The sequence below is a fragment of the Cavia porcellus genome, unplaced genomic scaffold, assembly GCF_034190915.1.
Source record: "Cavia porcellus strain 051 isolate PalLab524CR breed Dunkin Hartley unplaced genomic scaffold, mCavPor4.1 scaffold_32, whole genome shotgun sequence".
Classification (NCBI taxonomy): Eukaryota; Metazoa; Chordata; class Mammalia; order Rodentia; family Caviidae; genus Cavia; species Cavia porcellus.
In genome coordinates, this window is record NW_026947515.1 from 14,122,646 (window position 1) to 14,142,025 (window position 19,380).

Sequence of the window (19,380 nt, forward strand, 5' to 3'; positions counted from 1 at the left end):
AGAAGCATTAGGCATTAATAATAGGACTTTATGAGATGTAGGATCTTAGGATGGCCTTGCTAATAACTGACAATCTGAGAGGTGAAAGGGCTGCAAGCGGGGAGGAGAGAACACATAGTGAAGCAGGTGCTATGACTGACAATAACTAGAGTAGCACGCCTGTCCTGAGGGACATGTGCGCCATCAGATGGCTCCAGAAGCCAGGCAGAAGAGGTCAGTCTTGATGTTCTAAGTACTCTTTTTAATTTAACTTGGGGACATGACTTTGGAAGAAATGAAAGCATCATTACAAGATATAAAATGGGAAAGTCACGTTCAAATAACTACATTATCCACTTTGAGACCCATTCAGGAACTCAGACATTCTGTGTTCTTTACTCACCATATATTGGCAGATTTAGCCTCATTTTCGAAGAGATCCATATACGCCATTGGTTTTCCCCATATTTTTGCTTAAACAAAGTTGTAGTGGTGTTCTGCATTCTTCAAGTATATCCATGGGATAAATTCTTATCAGTGGAACTGTTGGGCCAAAGTTATGTGCATTTAAAATGCTGCTACATAAGACTACACTGCCGTCAAAGAGGCTGCACTGGTCTAGATACTCAACAGCAGTGCATGGGCCCACATTTCTCCTTGGGTATTCTTTAAAATTCAAAATTTATGCTAGTCAGAAGCCTCTCAAAACTTTGTACTTTGATTTATATTTACTTATAAGTGAGAGTGAGCATATTTTTCATATTCAGTGGACATTAAGGTCCAGTCTGTGAATTCCATGTTCACATTCTTTGCTCTTTTGGTCCACTGACTGTTAGTCTCTTTTGTACTGATTTCTAAGCACTCTTGTATGGCAGGGAAATCACAGTGATTTAAGAATTTTCTGGCAGAGTTCTTCATACTAGAATGGCACTAAAAGACTTTGGCAGAGATGTGAGCTGAGAGGAAGCTGTTTTAAATCAATCATAAATTGAGAAAAGCCCCAAATCAGGTCAAATCAGAGGAATAAGAAATACATTCAAGAGCTCTGGTAACAGAGTTGAGATAAATTGGGATGAAAGATAGAAAGGACAAAGATGAACTCAACGTTTCTGATGGGAAACAGAAAAATATGGGGGAGGGGGTAACCTGATAGCTTGAAAGGAAAAGCCAATTTGGAAGAGGAGCTAATAATTTAATGTTGTAGTTACTGGATTTGAAGAAGTAGTGCATCCTCCCAAAGGAGATGACTCGCAGGCACTGGAAGATACAGGACCTAAACAGAATGGGGCTAGGGCTTCTGGGAATCATCTCTACAGAAGTGACAGAAAAAGTCACAGAAGAGGTGAACTCACTATGGAAAATAAAAGAAAAAGCAAAGCCAGGATTATAGACTTGAGGAACACCCACTATCAGGAAGACTGATCAGCAGAAATGACAAATGAAAAAGTATCATGTAAGCCAAGAGTACAGCGAGCTCAAGATCAGGGTATTGTACAATGCAGACAATAGGCCAAAGCCAGCAATTAGCCTGTTTTGGTAAATAAAGTTTTGTTGGAACATGGCCATTTCCATTTATTGACATACTGTCTGTGGCTGCTTTCTTACCACAATAAGAGCTGAGTAATTGTGATGGAAACTGTATGGTCTGGATACATCTGGATCTGTATTGAGCAAGTTCGATAACCCCTCTCAACGACTGCTGGTCAATATAGTTAAGTGCAGAAGTTAGAAAGTAATTAGAAGCAAAAAACACTTTTGAATTTGGCAAAAAGACAACAAGGTATTTTGAATAGTTTGGTATTTCAAGAGAGATTTTGAGACTGCATAGAAGGGTTGAATCACATACATAAGAAAAATAGTAAGAGTTTGGTTGGCACTAGACAGAGTTACAAAAAGTAAGAGTGGAATGTAGTCTATCTGTCTGTCTGACCATAAACTCCTTGTCATGAGAAGGCTGTCACCAAGATCACAAGAACTGGAGAATCTCATCAAGAAAGTGAGAGACAAGCAACTCTTGAAGCAATGGTACCTAGATGAAAGTTTAAAACTGGCTTTCATAAAATTAGAATTGGTAGTCACGTGCACCAAAATATGTGGTGTATCTATTGTAGATTTCCTGGGAGTATGGCAATGACTCATTCAAGCCTGTAAAGCCAGTTCCAGCACATCACAGACTAGAAGAGTCCACCCAGATGTTGCTGTTACCAGTGAAGAAGCTGGAGCATGGGAAGGTAAGATCAAAGGGCTAAATCCTTTTAGGAATAAGTCCTGGGAAGCAGGAGATAGTATCACAATAGTTTATATGAAGAGGTATGAATTTCAATACTGATAGATGGAAAAAGAGGTTGACAAAGAGTCACCAGGGAGTGAAAAGAAAACTAGCTTCCCCTAGAAAGATGGTAAACAGCCAATTCAGTCAGGACATTACAAAATTGTTTAATCAAGTTAACATTAGAAAGTCTTCTAGTTAACTAGGATCCTCTATAATCCATTGCTTCTGAATATACATGTGCAGAATCTGTGGTCTGTATTCTTTTAATCACTCTCACTGAGCTGCTCATCAAAAGTTAGTTGTTTCTTTAGTGTGTACATGGCAATGTTTTAAGAGTTAAACATATTTTCCATAGCTCTTGAAGGATTTTGTTCACTGAACAAAGAATCTTTTTCAACCAAGTTTTGAAATAAAGTAAAAAATTTCCAGAGAATAGAACTAGAAAGATATGGGTAAAATAGTTCTGAGGGTGAACTGTTCATTTTCTCTCTGCTCATTTATTGTTATTGCTTCTCCTTACTCTAGGAGGCAAGGTCATAATTCGCTGTCACACTGTATCCAAGCTTATCTTTCAGAGCATTCTTCCTGGAAAATGGCATTTATGCCTTATGCTACTATGATTGAATGGCTCTGTCTTCCTCTCTGAGTGAGTAGGCAAACCTTCTTGGGTGGGATGGAAAATACATTTCTATTCTTAGCATTATTAATTCTAATTCAGTAGGGCACAAAGAAAATGCCACTTTCCTCTGCGCCCTTAGGATGTGCATGCAGGGGAGACACAAATTAAATAGTGAGCAGGTCCCGAACAAAGCCATTTGATGCTAGGCATTGAGATTTCTTTCTGCTTCTCATTGCTAGTAAAATCCTACAATGAGGTTTGTAATTTTATTCTTTGAGAAAATGATTCCTGTAAGCTTCAGCACAGTGAAAAATTGCCCAATCTTATGAAATATCCCCCCCGCCCCCCAGCTCTTCTAGTAACACAGACCAGATTTCTAGATGCCCTACTGGCAGCCGACCTTTCTCGTGAACTCCAGTCAGTGGCCTAGGGAGAGAGGCATCAATGCTTTAAAATCTTTTCTCTATGCCTGCAAGCAAAAATTTTACAACATTTCTCCTTGATATGAAATCTCTGCTTGGACATCTGGCTTCACAGTGAGGAACTTTCAATGTACGGGCTTCAAAGAAAGGACTCAGTTCTGGTGCTGCAGTGAGGCTGGAGAATGTTCACTGCCTCTGTGTGGAACTATTCCTAATATTTCCCCAAATGAACACCTGAGCTCAGTGGGTAGTGCTACCATTCCAACAGCTTGTCCTTAGCCTATAGCCCTTCATGGGTTATACAGAAATTATGCTCAGATAATATATACAAGGTAGGATTCTATTAGAATCTGCCTGCTGAGGGAGAATATATAATTATTACCATAAAACTTGAGTTTTTATCAAAGAACTTAGCACAAAATATTTACAAACAATGTCATTAATAAAACATGACATTATGAATTATAAGAGCCTTGATTTGTAAGGCAGCATAATTTATTCACATTTGTAGCACTCCCATTGAAACAAGCATCACAGTAAGTGACTGTTTCAAGAAACTTAAAAGTCTAGTTTCTGAGAACAAGAATGAATCAAAACATAAGTCACAAGGTACTGTCCACATCCCTGAAATCCAGAAATCCTCCAAAAACCACATTCTTTTTGAAAGATTGTGATTAACTAATTAGGCAACAAAAATGGATCCATGTTTTGAAGGTACTTCTAATCGCTATTTGTCTCACTTATTAGGCATATTTATACATTACACTGTTCATTCAATGGTTTTCAGGACAGGTGTGTTATACCAGACCCTTCTGAGGAAAGAGCACAAGCACTGTATGAGCTTCTTAGGGTCTGTAGAGTTTGATTTGCAAAACATATTCAATCTCAGGGATTTGGACAATGGATTATGGATCAGCATTAAAATGTAGCAAAAACTTCACTGAGGAGATGAACAGTACTGGCACAAGCTTCTCACTCTGACACCTTAAATATGAAATAACACTGAAATTTTAAAAGGAGAGGATACTTTACACACAACTGATTGCTAAGTCCACGGAGGCCTGGTTCACAAAGAGCACAGCATGCATCTAAGTCAAAGACTCAGGTGGAAGGGGGGTGCCATCTAGAAAAGTAGTTCTTCAGACTGAACAACCCCAAATATCTACTAATACTGACCACATTAGAAATTAAAACAAGAAACATTAACACATGGAAATCACTTTGAAAAGCAGTGAAGAACCCCTTAAGGGTGAATATAAATATATATAGTGAAACAGTATCTTTGTTTTATATTTCTACAAGTAATTTTTAATATCTGGCTCAAGATAAGGCAGTTGTATTCTTACATCTGCTTCTACAGTCAATCTCTTGCAAAATGTTGCTTTGGCAAGTGAAAGGTCATGAGTTCGATTCCCAGCACCAAAAAAACTCTTTTGGTTTGGTTGAAATATCACAAGCAAACCTCATCTCACACATAAAAATACTTAGAAAAGGAAGTAGTATTTTAGTAGCCTCTCATATGATTAAGGATATTCTTTGTTACTACATCAAAACTTGACAAATGGCAGTTTCTTAAAAGTTAGTTATGGGCCCGGGATACAGCTCAGTGGCACAGCGCCTGCCCGGCAAGCGTGAGGCCCTGACTTCAATTCCTGGTACTGAAAAAGAAAATAGTACCAACAAACAAACAAACAAACAAAAGTTGTAACATGGAATCTAAAACTACAAGTGAACTTTTTGTACAGTCACATTAACATCCGCTAACCTGTTTTGTAACTTGAATGGATCTTTTTAATCGTGTATGGTTTTGTAACATCAGGTATAGGTCACTTAGAAAACATGGATAAATATATAAATCTTCCAAATATGGATATATTCATTTCCTCCTCCACTCTTTTCATCCCATTTATATCATTTATAATACCACCGATATCGTAAAAAAGCTCTTCAAGCTTTGGGAAGCTGTCAAGCTCACAGTGGTGATACTTTATTTTCCAAATTCCAGTTTTTTTCTTGGAAGCACAAATTTTATCATTTGCAACAATACAGCCAGTGGTTATCCTTGAAGTGCCAGGCTTACTTTGTTTATTTTCAAGAAAACACCTGCCAAATACTCAGGCAGGAAGAAGCAGGTTTTCTGTCTATCAGTCTTTCAGCCTGACTAGGGTTTGGCTCACACTCAAATGCTGATCTGTTCTTCCTTGAGACTCTGTCCTACTTTGTCATGTGACAGAAAGTCAGATGTGCTTCCTATTCGTGTTAGGAAGTACTTAAGATCTCAGATTTAATAAAACAAATTTTACTTTTTATTGATTCGTTTTTAAAAACCACTGGTATGAGGGGTGAAGAAATTCATGAGTCCAAGTATGGTTTAGTCGGACTGGCAGTCGTCCGCCATTGCTTTTATGCCACCTGTGTAAATGCTAACAGCGAAAAAGGCAAATGACATCTTTGTGCTATGATGAAAAAGGTTTGACCTTGTGGAGCCCATGAAAATGTCTCAGGACCCACATGAATCCAAGGACAACACCTTGAGAACTGCTGTCATAGAGCAGATGCTTTATCCTGTAGGCAGTGGAAAGCCACTGACAGATTTTAAGTTATAAACAGCATCTTATTATTTGTGTTTTTGAAAAATCACCTTATCAGTGATGTAATGGACAGATTTGAGAGGGTCAAGTTACTGGCAGTAATTCTAGATAAGATGATTGTACTAGCCAAGGTTAAAGATAATGCAGATCTAACTAAGAAAGTGATAACTAATGACTGGGGGGGGGGTATGTCTGGAGATATTTAGGGATAGTCATTAGAACTGACCTACAGGGAAGGGGAGGAATTTTTTCCAGCGGACTTTCAGGAATCTCACTGGAGAGACGAGGTAGGTGATGGTGGGAGTTTAATTTAGATAAACAGACAAGAAGAGCATGTTGGAACTAGGGAAGAGCAAGAGAAAGGTAAGTTCACTTTATGAGATATGCAGGTTGAACTATCTATAAACTATCAAGGTGAAAATGTCCAATGGCACTTGGAAATATGGGCTGACACTCAATAAAAAAGGTGAAAATTCAAAATTAATTTGTATGGACGTTTACACGAAGGTACGCAACTGTCCAGGAACGTCATATATAAGAGGTTCTGAATAAAACCACTATTTGAGTGAGAAAAGAAGATAAAGGGGTAAGAAAGAGAGGGAGGAAGAAGAAGGAAGAACAAGAGAGGAAGAAGAGAAAGAAGGAAGAGTAGGAGGAAAAGGGAGCAGCAGAAGGGAGAGAAGGGAGGAGGAAGAGAGGGAATGGAAATGGAAGGGTTTCAGGAAGGCTAATGAGCCAGGACAGTGCTGCTATGGAGCTAAGGGGGTGTAGAGACTGGCTATGTGCAGATCAAATTGTTGTTCACAGATGTTCATACCTTCCTACTTGAGTGGGAATATAATTTTTCTGCCCTGCCCAACTGACAAAGAAATGAGTCTGAGAATATAGGGGCTTTTCTACGACCTTTTTCTACTTCTCTAATCCAACCATGAAGGGGACATGGCAGGTAGCTACAAATCCAAAGAGAATGTACAGACATGCAGAGCCACCCACATCCAGTCAAAAGCCTGGAGCCAAACCTAGGCAATGGATAGCATGAATTCATGCCACGTTAGTGATTCATAGGCATGGTGCATAAAAAGCAACTGTATTAAGTCACTGAGCTTTGAGGACTGTTGTGCTGTATTCTTGTGCCAATTACTGACCAATACAAGTTCCTTGCTCAATGTTATTTTAAAAACTCAAATACAGGGCTAGGGATATAGCTCAGTGGCAAAGCACCTGCCTGGCAAGTGCAAAGTCATGAGTTCAATCCCTGCCATAAAAAAAAAAAAAAAAAAAAAAAAAAAAAAAAAAAGTAAAGAAAACCCAAATAGGCTCCTAAAATTAGATGGATTTTCCCTCTCCTAATATCAGATAAAATGAGTAGGAATAAAAAGTAGAATCTAGGAGTGTAGCTGGAGTAGAGCATGTACATAGCAAGGGCAGGCCTTGGGTTCAATCTCCAGCAGCAAAATAAAACAAGAGTGCATATTACCAAAACTACACTAACAAAAAGATACAGGAGAGTAATGTCCATATATAAAACATTATTTGAAAAAATCTGTGGTCAGCAGTCAGGAGCACAATTCTGGAGTACATGGTAGAGTTGTACAGTGGCTCACCTTCAGGTCAGCCAGTGTCACCCCAAATCATTCTTTTGTTATCTGCTGACAAAGTCCTGCAAATTCTTGTTACATAGTCAAATCTTTTCAGGAGTGGAAGTGGATGTGATAGAACAGCAGGTGAATATCAGAACTAGTTATCTCTGCAGGAAGCAAAGGTTTCAGGGTCTCGGGGGTACAAAAATTTAGATCACTCAGAACTCAGAGGTGTAGAATGTGCACCTCCCAGCTAGCTAGTACAAATTCTGTAACACAACTAACAAAATCTCAAAGCGAGACCAGTCAGCTCAACACAACTGCATGTCTGCCTCTACTCCAACTCTTTCTTGCCTTTCCATTAGGTCAGAGAACACAAAGACACAACACAAATCAATTTCATATACAAGGAAGAGAATCCTTACACTTATAAGTACTTGCTAATGAATTCTGAACACTTAGATACCTTCTGGTTTAATTACTGAATTTGTCCCAGTATATTTACCAGACTTAAATGATAAACACAAAACTCCTTGGGAAACCATCAGAAAAAGAAATCATTTATGTGGAGGAATATTTGTAGAAGAACACATGGGGAAAAAATGTGAACAAGAATTCTACACCCATGCATATGTACTCATTTTTTTTTTTCAGCCAAAAAGCAATAAATTCTGTTTCAAAGTTCACCATTTCTGTCTGTGTTATGGTAGCTTTTTTTTTTCCTTTGGTCTGTTGAATTAAAATAAAATTAAATACTTTTAGCAACAAAAATAGAATGTTTTTGTTTGCTTTTGTTTTTTAAGACAGTGTCTTGTTATGTAGTCCAGGCTGATCTTGAACTCACCGTGTAGCCTAGGCTGGCCTCACATTCACAGAGATTGTCCTACCTCAGCCTCCTGAGTATTGGGCTTACAGATAGGCACTACCATGCCCAGCAAAAAATAGAATCCTGGTAGTATTATTCAGTATTCAGTGCCTTTCCCTTTTCTTTATACATAATAACAGGATATCTGAAAACCTGCTCACTTTAATTCCATGATGGTTATTTCTGATGGGTACAAATGGCAGTGACTTTAAAATCTTTTACATCTTTTCTTCTGTATTTTGAATTATCTGCCATTTGCTATTTTTAAAAAACAACAGAATAAATTTTCTTTTTTAAAAAAGAAGAATACAAAAGCTGGGCCTGGTGTCACATTCCTGTAATCCTAGCACTCAGGAGGCTGAGGCAGGAGAACTGCTGTGAGTTCAAGGCCAGTCTGGGATGCAAAGTGAGTTTATCACCTGTCTGAACTGCATAGTGAAATCCTGTCTTAAAAAGACAAAATAACTAAAAATAAATAAATGTTTATTTATATAAATATATAATTCATATAAATTATATACAATATATTATATATTATAAATATATATTATATAAATTATAGATACATTATTCATTTATATATTTAAATATATATTTATAAATAAATAAATAAAAATAGAAAAAAGGAAGATACAAATATGCCATGTAGTTAAGGAAGCTGGCTCTGGGTTGTGAGAAGGGAGGTGTTTTCCTTCTTTGTACTATTCTGCACAGTTGAGGAATAAATGGGAGATGGAAACTGGACTGTTAGTCACTACTGCAGCGAATTTAAAATGGTATCAAAATCTTTCCCACCCCTCCTGTTAAGAAGTATAGGTTTCCTTTCTGCTCATTCCTGGACTAGTCCTGTGACCTCATCACAGTCTTGACCAACAGAATGCAGCGGAAAAACACCGAGCCAGCTCCACCCTCCAGGGAAGTGCTGGTTCTGCCTTCACCTCTGATAAATCTCCCTCTTGCACACCAGCCACCATGTAAAAATTTGACTACTCTGTTAAAGACAGAGCCCACATAGGAAAGGCTTGTACCCATCTCAGGCGTTCCTGCCCAAATCAAGCTTCCTCCTACCTGACTCTACAAGGCATCGCAGGCAATGCCACACGGTAGCAGAACCACCACCCGGCTGCCCCGGCTTCATATTCCCGATCCCAAGAATTACAAGCATACAACATAGCTACTGTTGTAAGCCACCAAGTTTCAGGTGTTTCTGTATGTAACAGATAATTCATTTCAGAAGCTTACTTAGAAATTAGCTAAACAATAAATAAGTGACAAGAATTTATTGTTTCCTATCACAAAAATGGCTATGTTTTAAACACGTGTAAGAAAAACCACCACTACTGAGAACTAGTAAAATTTTGATATACGATTGCAGTATTTTTTTTCTTATAGTACTTTTATTTGAAAAAAAAAAGAGCTCTTATGTACATGTTTCATAACTGTCATTTTCATGGAAAAAATAACTCATGAGCATCCTCAGTGTGCTTATCATCTTTAGCAGAACACAGTCTTCAGTTTACTTCAGATAGTGACTGATATGGATAGGGGACAGAGAATGCTAGTAGCAGGTGCCTTGCACGTAACAGGAGCTCAATAAATAGTTAACTGAATATTTTATTTTACTGAATAAATGGTAGGACAAACATCTTCTCCGCCAGCTAAAACTCAGTACAACTCTTTAATCATCACCTTAGGGCAAATTCTGGAAATAGGGTCAAAGACAAGGCATGACTCTCAGGCAATTTAATAATGACAGGTATTGCCAAATTATCCTCCAAAAATGTTTTATCAAATTACATTTCACAGACTGGTACTCTTTCAGTGGATTTTAGTAGATTACTTTATACTGCAAGTTCTCTCTAAAGTATTACTTCATATCCAAAGACACAAAATGTAAATTCCAATAAAATGAGCACTGGATTCACCCCCATCTCCATTCTTGATCATGAGCATGAGAGAGCTCAGCTCATCAGCCACCTGAAGGCAAGGTGAAGTATACTTCACAATTAACCATGCACATCATTTTTATGGAACTGTTGACTATACCTGCAGACAAATGTATTTTGTTCCAAAAAATTGAGCCTTGCGGTGACTGTATCTCTCTCTATCTAAGTATCTATATGTATAAAATATTCATATATAATTGTAATGTTCCTCAATTTTTGTATTACTCAGGGAGATTGAAGTGTAAAGCACGGATCTCCAGCTTTATTCGGGCATTTGATCATTTGACTCAATTTCAAAATGCACAGGATGCTGAGGTATACCTCAGTTTAATACTTAAGAGTTCAGGATCTTAAGTAAACAGACTGATGAACTGGCTCTGCCAGTTGTTAGCTTATGGTCTGGAGTTGGTTATTTAACCTCAGAGCCGTGGTTTTCCCATTTGTAAGATCAAGATGATGGAAATGCCTTCCTCACAGAGATTATCATCAGGGCAGGGTAAATCAAGGCGGGAAAATGTCAAGGGGAAGGTATGAAAGGAGGAGCCTGGAAATCCACAGCAAGCTAGAGCTGCTGGGGTAATGGAAGGGGACATTCACGAAGCAGGGCTGAGAAGCCATTTGCTAAAGACCTCCAGCAAAGCCCAAAAGGTCACCAGGTTTGAACTTGCCACAGTAACCAGGTGACAAAAGAAGCTGTATCTACCAAACATCAATCAGGTAATCCTCAAGAAACTGTTTCAAATCTTGGTTCAAGAAACTCATAGTGACTTTAGTGAGGAGAGAGTTAGTGAACCGGTGGAAATGTTTCTAGGAGCAAAGATGAGAAAGAATACTGGGAGATGCCAGTACCAGTGGGCCCACTTCTACAATAAAGGAAAGTATGGATTTTCTGGTGGCCAGAAGTCATGGCAGTGAAATAAAAACCTCAACCTGGAAATGTCCAAGATCAAGGTGGTTAAATGACATATTCTGAAACTAGGGTGTATGAGTAGGTACAAGGTTAAAAGAAAGTCTCTTTTTTAAAAGAATGGTATAAGACTATCTTTAGATCTACTTTTTCCTCTCCACAGATTTGAGTAGCATACTAGTAAAGCAGAATTTGAAATCAAAAGTAACTTATGTTTTACGTATAGATTTGAAGACATTTGTTAATTTTGTTGTTTCACGTGATTAGTTTTCAAAAGTTACAGATAACAAAAAAATTCAAGAGGGAGAAAAGTTATTATTTTAAGGCTGGGGTTTTAGTTCAGTGGCTCAAGTGCTTTCCCAGTAAGCACGAGATTCTGAGTTCAATCACTGGTACCAAAGGGGAAAAAAAATTTAGTGGGTTTCTTTTTATGTACTGGGGATTCAAACTCATGACTTTGTACTAGCCAGGCAGGCTTGTGACACTGAGCTAAATCCTCAGCCCACATAAGTATTATTTTAAGTCTCAATTGAATAAGGTAATAGAACACAAGATGAATGAAAATGTTTGGTGAGAATCTGGTATATAGCATATGCTGGATAAATGTCGCAGGGCTAAGGATATTGCTTGGTGGTAAAGTACTTGCTTAGCAAGAAACAAAACAAAACAAAACTCATTCACTTTAACACGACTGAGTGAAAAAAACTGAACTATATCTTAACTATAATTGTAATTCTCCATTTTCAGATGACATATAGCACATGTATTTTATATATATATATATACACATAAACTCCATCTTTTAAGCAGTCTTTGTGATTTCAGGCACTGTTTAAAAATTAGGATCAAAAGACATTTCACTTTCAACAGATAAATGGTTTAAAACTGTTAAGATTAAATAATTTTTTTTATTTGGAGGATCTCACTATGCAGTTCAGGTTGGCCTTGAGCTCACTTTGCAGCCCAGGCTGGTCTCAAACTTGCAACCATCCTCCTGCCTCAGCCTCATGAGTACTGAGATTACAGGCACGTGCTACCATGCCTGGCTAAGAATAAAATAAGCAATTAAATTAATTATAATTCTTTAAGATTTTTTAAATTTTAAAAAACTATTAGAATTATGGTGTTAAAAAGCAACCTAGTTTATATTTTCCTTTTACTTATACAGTGGGATTCAATTATTTATTTAAAATTTGGAAATTATCTACCATTTGATATTTGGACATAAGAGGAAAAGAAATTCAGTTAAAATGAAAGAATTTTGTAAAAGAATACAACTCAGTTCATCTGAAAATCATACAGTCAACACATACTGTCTGTACATTTGTAAGTGAAAAAGACTTGAAAGATATTTTTAAATTACCAGAATATGAAATAGAAACATCTTTATTTTTGGTCTCACAACACATGCAGGGAAAAAAGCTCACAGGTGGAAAAGTAAAGGGAGAAAATGTCATTAACAAAACTGTAAGTCCTCTGTAAATGGTGGAGTCTTGGTATAATGGCCTTGAAGGTTTGTCCATCTCTTAAGGCTTTTTATTTTACTCAGTACTGTCCAGGCCTAATGGGTATGTGTGCAAAAAGCAACTTATACGAACACTCTTTTCCCTAAATTGCTCAGATTGCCTACAATAGACTATAGAAAAGGAAGATGGAGAGGTTAGGCAGAGAAGGGGCAGTGATAAAACTCAAATTTCCCTTTTAGTTTTCTTTGTTCTATATAATTACATGCTTTATGTATTGTTACAGCAAAGTAAAGTCACTTAAAAATAATCTTTTGCTGGGAATTCTTTACAATTTTTTTGTTCTCTTTTAAGCCTTATTTATAAAGGTTTCCAGATGCTTATCCTCACAGATTAAACACAGCATGATGTAGACACTTACAATAATATTCATTGCTATGAAGCCAAGAAAAAACTACTTTGAGATCTAACTGCCTATCACCTAAGGAATCAGGTTCAGGGAATTTTTTGTTGCTATTACGGTGTGATTCTCAGAAGTCATTTGGAAACAACCTAAGTTCTCAGCAGTAACAACTGACCCTGTACTATGTCAAAGCACATCAAATGGTTGGCATTCCAAGCTTCCAACAAAACGGGTTACTTCTCATTATGTGAATTCATAATGAAAGGATGTGGGCAAAGAACAGAATATAAATTGCAAGTTGATTTTGAATGTGTTAGGCAGCAGTCCTAGGCAGAAACAGTCTTTCTGCCTAGAAATTAGAGCAGTCTAATTTCAAGAGACAATTCCAAAGTGGTTCTCAAGAGAAAGGACAAGGTATTTCTCAAATATTTGTTCAATGTGAATGGACTGGGCTTGCCAAAAATGCTTTTCATGCTGGCATGCGAGCTCTGAGAGGGAAGTCAGCCTGAATCACTGAAAAGTAGAGCTCGGGGAATGGAATTACTGAAGGTTGTATGAGCAAGCCCGATACCTGCACTCATCTGCCCACTACTGGGAGTTCAGCCTCCTTTTAATTACATTAAAACAGCTGGTAACACTGGTTACTGAGGTACTCAGATTACCTTGATTGCTTGGTCATTATCTCTAATCAGCTGCTTCTTCTCATCTTCAAACCTTTGTATAAGATCCTGGAGCCGCCTCTCTGCAGCAAGCTGCTGCCGGCTGCTCTCTTCTTTCAGAGAGGAAATGGTTGCCTGAAGTTCTGCTATGATCTAAAATGAAAACAGCATGCTATCACTTCAAATTCTTCCGTGAGAGGCATCTATTTTACATGTATTTATGCTTAACAAAAGAATGGATTTGGCAAAATTCTATTCCACAAACTAAATATTTTCAATTAACATATCATACTCTATAATGCATGAAATTCCACAAAAAAAGACAATAATAAAACTGAATGGTGAACAACTGCTGAACCAAGTACATTTGGAAGACATTTCTACTATAACATTCCACAATACTTGCGCATCAGAAGACAGAACATCTGTGATCTCAAAAATATGAAGAGCATCAGATTTTATTTTACTGGAAAATATGGTTACTAGACTGAGAAAAATTCTTCTGCCTGTCATAAGGCTTTGAACTGAAATAATCAAAGAAAATAATGAGCAGAGTTCATTCCTGTGGGTCACCTAAATTTATACAATAATTTTTGAGTATTAATGTTTGTGTATTGGGTTAAGTACTTTAAACTCATGTCATTTACTACTGTGAGAAAGTATTATTACTTTTCTTCTGTAAGTGAGGAAACATGCACAGAGAAAGGTCAAATGTTTTACATCGCGGGAGACAACACGCAGCTGAGGAGACAGGAAGGCTCTGAATCACGCGGTCAGATTCATCTCTCCACTAATTGGCTCCTCTCATTAGCTGACTTCGTATTTTCTTTTAAACAGGATTCTGGTATTGAAAAGAAGATTATATTTCCAAATATGTTGGCTTCCTCACTGATGTGTATTCGTAGTTCACTTTGGTTCAAACACTAGCCTTCTCTACACTGAGGATTGGTTACCTCCAGAGCAGGTTTCCTCCACCTTCTCAATAACCATTTGAGAAGGAATTCTGACTTTTAATGGGCCTTTGAGCACTGGCCTTCCTCCTGTTTTGGATGGATCTGTTTCCTTTCAAATTCAATAGTGATGACTTTTTAAAAGCAGGAAATAGTTGTTTCTTTTAATAAAAGAAACTATTAGTCCTGTGTTAGAATAAAATTCTGTTGGTCCACAAGAAAGAAGCCAGTTAATGAGAAACACTGGACTAATTAGTTATCTTTTTTGAGCTCAGTTTTTTCAACTACTACTTCGTGAAAAACTGGATCACAGAATCATATTTTAATAAACTGAAATTATGAGGCATATCTCAAAAAAATACTGGATTTTACTACTGATGTAAAATAGCATCCTTACAATAAAATATGGAATATATACATTCTTGGAAGTACACAAACTAAAGCCAGGCATGGTGGTGCACTCCTGTAATCCCAGCACTTGTGAGGCTGAGGCACGAGGAACCTTGCAAGTTCCACACCAGCCTGAGCTACAAAGTAAGCCCAAGGCCAGCCTGAACTGCATAGCAGGATCCTATCTATATAAAAAAGAAAAAGTACACAAACTCAGGGTAACAAAGTTTAATGCTTAGAACTTGCAAATAATTAAATAAGATTACTGTGAAGTGACAAAATACAGAACAACAAAATATAAACTAGGACTTCCTACTATGAGTGGGACAATTCATTTACTAAGAGTGGAATAGTATTACACATATTTTCTGAATTTTGGTTAAATATTGTTTTCTGGCAACAATTTGTTAGAGTATTCTGGCGTAACAGAGAAGCAAGAAGTACAAAATGAACAGGTTTATTGCGTGGAGGACTCAGAAGCCATGGCGGTTGGGCTGTCCCCTTAGACCGGATACAGAGAGGCAGAGGGTTCTGTGACCTCTGATGGGAAGTGGTACAAGGGTGGATATTGATGTCGTGTGAGGAACCGACTGGAATTCTCTGTGTGTGCAAACAGGAAGGGGAGTTGCAATTAGGCTGAAGAAGAAGCAGGAAGTGGTAAGCATTTTTGCTTTGGCCTTCTGCCACGGTAGACCACCGCCATAATTATACAGTAATTCATACTAGGGCAAGAACCTTTCACAATTCAATTAATTCTTATATATAGCATTTTTGTTAAGTAGAAAAGGTTAAATTATTATGGTCAATGTTAAAAACTGAAGCACAAAATAATCAATTCCTAGTCACAGAGCCAGAAGAGGTAGGGATAAGAAAGAGCCAGTCTTCTTTGGCCTAAAAAATAAATTCAAGATTGATATTTGAACACAGAGTCAAACAGTACAAAATAACAATATTTAAGTGTTTCAAATTGAATAAATTTAACATTGTATAAGTGCTAAGTGTAATTCTAGAGTAAGTCTATTTAGCTATAAACAACTTTTATCACATGTAAATTCATATATCCCCAATTAGTCATGTAATCTATTCTTAAAGTACAAAGTAAACTTTCCCTTAAAAAACAAGTAGGATTGAGATTAGCATAACTGACCAAAGACTGACGATAAAAAATATCTGTATTTTAAATGATAACAAGGGCTTGAAACAGGTACACTTCTCATTTTCAGAAAATTTAGGGCAAAAGTACATAAATAAAAGAAGTAAGGCATTACAAAGGAAGTCTGGGATGGTCTGAGGAGAGCATGTTTGCTTTTGCATGGAAAATGAAACCTTACCTTCTTTGGGGAATAATGAGATTCCTATGGAGAAAATAATAATTGGAAATCTGTTTTTAAAACTTCTAACGGTGACACAGGGAGAGAATGTCAAAACACTGCAGGTAAAATACCTTGACTAGAAAAATTGGGTATAGAGAGGCAGCACAAATAAGGGTGAATTCTAATTTTCTTAGAAACCGGACTTAAGGTTTATCTGCAGATTGAGAAATAATTATCAGCATCATATTAACGTACATGTCTTAGGTAGGGAACAAAGTTTGGATCTTCACGTCTGTTAACTGTAGATGTTGAGTATAATAAAATGGATTATTATATGGAGTATAAGAAACAGTATCAGCACAAGGCATACAATCAGCACTCAATGTTTAAGAAATGAAGCCAGGAGTGGTAGCTCATACCTGTAATCCCAGCACTCAGGATGCTGAGGAGGAGGACCATTGCAAGCTCAAGACCAGCCTGGGCTACAAAGTGAGCTCAAGGCGAGCCCAAACTGCATAGTTAGACCCTGTCTCAAAAAACCACACACACACGCACACACACACACACACACACACACACACACACACACGCATGCACATACAAAAGAAAAAGAAAAAAAGAAAAGAAAGAAAGAAATGGGACTATAATCATGGTAAATAAGAAAAAAGAATCATCACCTGTCAAGGTATACTGACATAATCTAGCCTTTTCACCATTTTTCTGGGAAAAATGAAAGTGAATATACACAATCATAAACAAATCTAATTTTGATTAAATATATTTAAAACTGTGAAGCAAAACTTCACCATTCAAACAAATGTTTATCTGTATTAGCTTCAGAAAAAAATTGAATTAGAACATTCTGATGTAGATATCAAAAATTATTGATCATTTTGGCAAATCAAGAGCTATTTTGGGCTGATGGGGTAAGCAGTCTAACCCATGAAACAATGGTAATATCTGCAAAAAGCACTTTACATAAATGTTAAAAGTCTTATTTAAGGACTTCAAAATAACAAAATACTAAAAGTTAAATTTCATCTTTAACTCATTCTGTTGTTTTTAAGACTGCAGCATAGCTTGAGATCTTTCTAAAGCATTCAAAAATGCAACAGACAAGATTTAGGATACTTAGGTGAACACCGCAAACCTCATTAAGTAAGTGAGAGAGTGGCTCCTCACTGCCTGCGCACTCTTGGTGCTTCTCGGTGAGTGACATGAATTTGAGATGAGTGGAACATGTGGCATACTCCTGCCTGGGAAAAACCCTGTGACAGGCAGAGAAACCAGTATGAAGCAGGAGGACCACATCTTTCATTAGTGGGTAGGTTTGGGTGGCACCTCAGCTTTGGTCTTTTCTACATTCTCAACTATGCATATTCGTGCAAAGTGGTATCATCTTTCTTTGAAAATTGGTTGCTGGGTGACTGAGGTGAGTAGGGAACTACATCAAAACTGAAGAATAAGTTAAACATAATTAGCTAAAAAGAACAAATCTGTGATGGTGATGGGAATGGCTGCTGGGAGTGTGTGCACAGATGATGCAAACACTGCCTTCACGGGGACTGGTGACTGGTGACTGGCGACTGATGAGGAGCTCAGAAGGGGCACAGTCCTCAGCGTGCCCAGGCTTTAGTGCACATGGGCTGTTAGGTCTTAAGGGTTTGATAAACTCTGTAAGGTTAATCACTTCCTTTGGAGGAAGGAAATATTTAAAGTATTTTCCAAATTTAACCTGATGCGTTTCTGAGTGCCAATGCATTCATCACTAGTGTGTTCATTTTATTACTTCTTTTTATTTTGAGAGAGGCATTTTTAAAAAACCTGATTAACAGAATTAAGCAAGTTTGCTTCTGGCAGTCTCATCAGTTTGATGAGACAGGAGTTTAAGATTCCGGCAAAGTAGCACTTAAAAGCAGAAAAAGTCAATCCATGATTCTGTTTTTTGAAGTTCATCTAAAAACAATGTTTCTTAACACTGACTTGTACAGTAGATTAATGTTGTGCAAACGCCTTTTGATAGTTATAAATACCTACAGATATATTTATATACATAAAAATATTTATATATATTCAGAAGTGAGAAATGAAACATTATCAGCGTAAGGTTATCTTTTACAAAGACATATCCTTTTTATATTTTATATTTATATTTTATTACATTATATATATAATATAATATAATATATTATATTTTAAAAGTTATACCCTTTTTAGTATTTTTTTGCCTTTTACTATCCTTTCATTTATGAAGTGATAGTTGTTACTGTGTATGATAGTTGTTACTGGTTGAATTTGACCTTCTCCTCACTTTCAAATTTTGCAGAGATTTTATTAGTTCTTGAACACCCCAAAGCACAGTGTTAGGAGGAAATAATTTCTGCTTCCTTCCAAATCTTTTAAAATACTTCTTTCCTTCTTTCCTATGTCTGTTGCAACTTTTGAACTGCTACAAAAATTAACAATAGTTACTAGCTGCGTTAGTATGTATGAAGTACTATACTAAACACATCTTCAGCACTGTTTTACTTGGTAGTTAAAACTACCTTATGAGGTAAGTGCTGCTCTCTAATTTGAAAAGTGAAGAAACTGAATTCCAAAGAGGGCAGGTAAAATGGCTCAAGGTCATGTAAGTGGTAGGACTGGTGTGCAAACCAGGTCTGTGGACTCCAAGGGTTAGGCTTTTCTCTAGCATAACTTACATTTAATTTGCTTTAATGTCACCTAATCATGCATTCCTTCAGATAAATTTTGATAGTCCCATTTATACTCTCATTATTCAAGCATCTTTATTAGCTATCTTATTATATCTTGCTCTCAGTCTGACTCTCCCATTGAACATAAAGCAAAATAAGCAAGATGTAGCTGTGTGCCAGTTGGAGACTTATCTTGTAGTTAAAACTTTAATTTTTGGAGTAATATGATTCCTTTGAATATAACAGTTTTTCAGTGGATTAAAAAGGACATTTGTCCACATTTATTCCTCAAGGACTAGAATAATGGCAATCAAGCCATAACCAT

At 37.0% G+C, this 19,380-nt stretch overlaps 1 protein-coding gene across 14 annotated transcripts in view; it reads right to left on the reverse strand.

Moving 5' to 3' along the window:
* The window catches only part of Cep112 (centrosomal protein 112), a 607,347-nt gene that overhangs the window by 166,704 nt on the left and 421,263 nt on the right, over positions 1–19,380 (reverse strand). For 13 of the 14 annotated variants that reach the window (XR_010045020.1, XM_063241684.1, XM_063241681.1 and 10 more), the window contains one exon: positions 13,710–13,859. The exons of the other annotated variant lie outside the window; for it this stretch is intronic. Coding sequence is in view for 12 of the 13 variants with exons in the window: in XM_063241684.1 (XP_063097754.1) it covers positions 13,710–13,859 (150 nt within the window). In the remaining variant the exon portion in view is untranslated. The remainder of the gene's footprint in view (positions 1–13,709; positions 13,860–19,380) is intronic. 14 annotated transcript variants of the gene reach the window in all.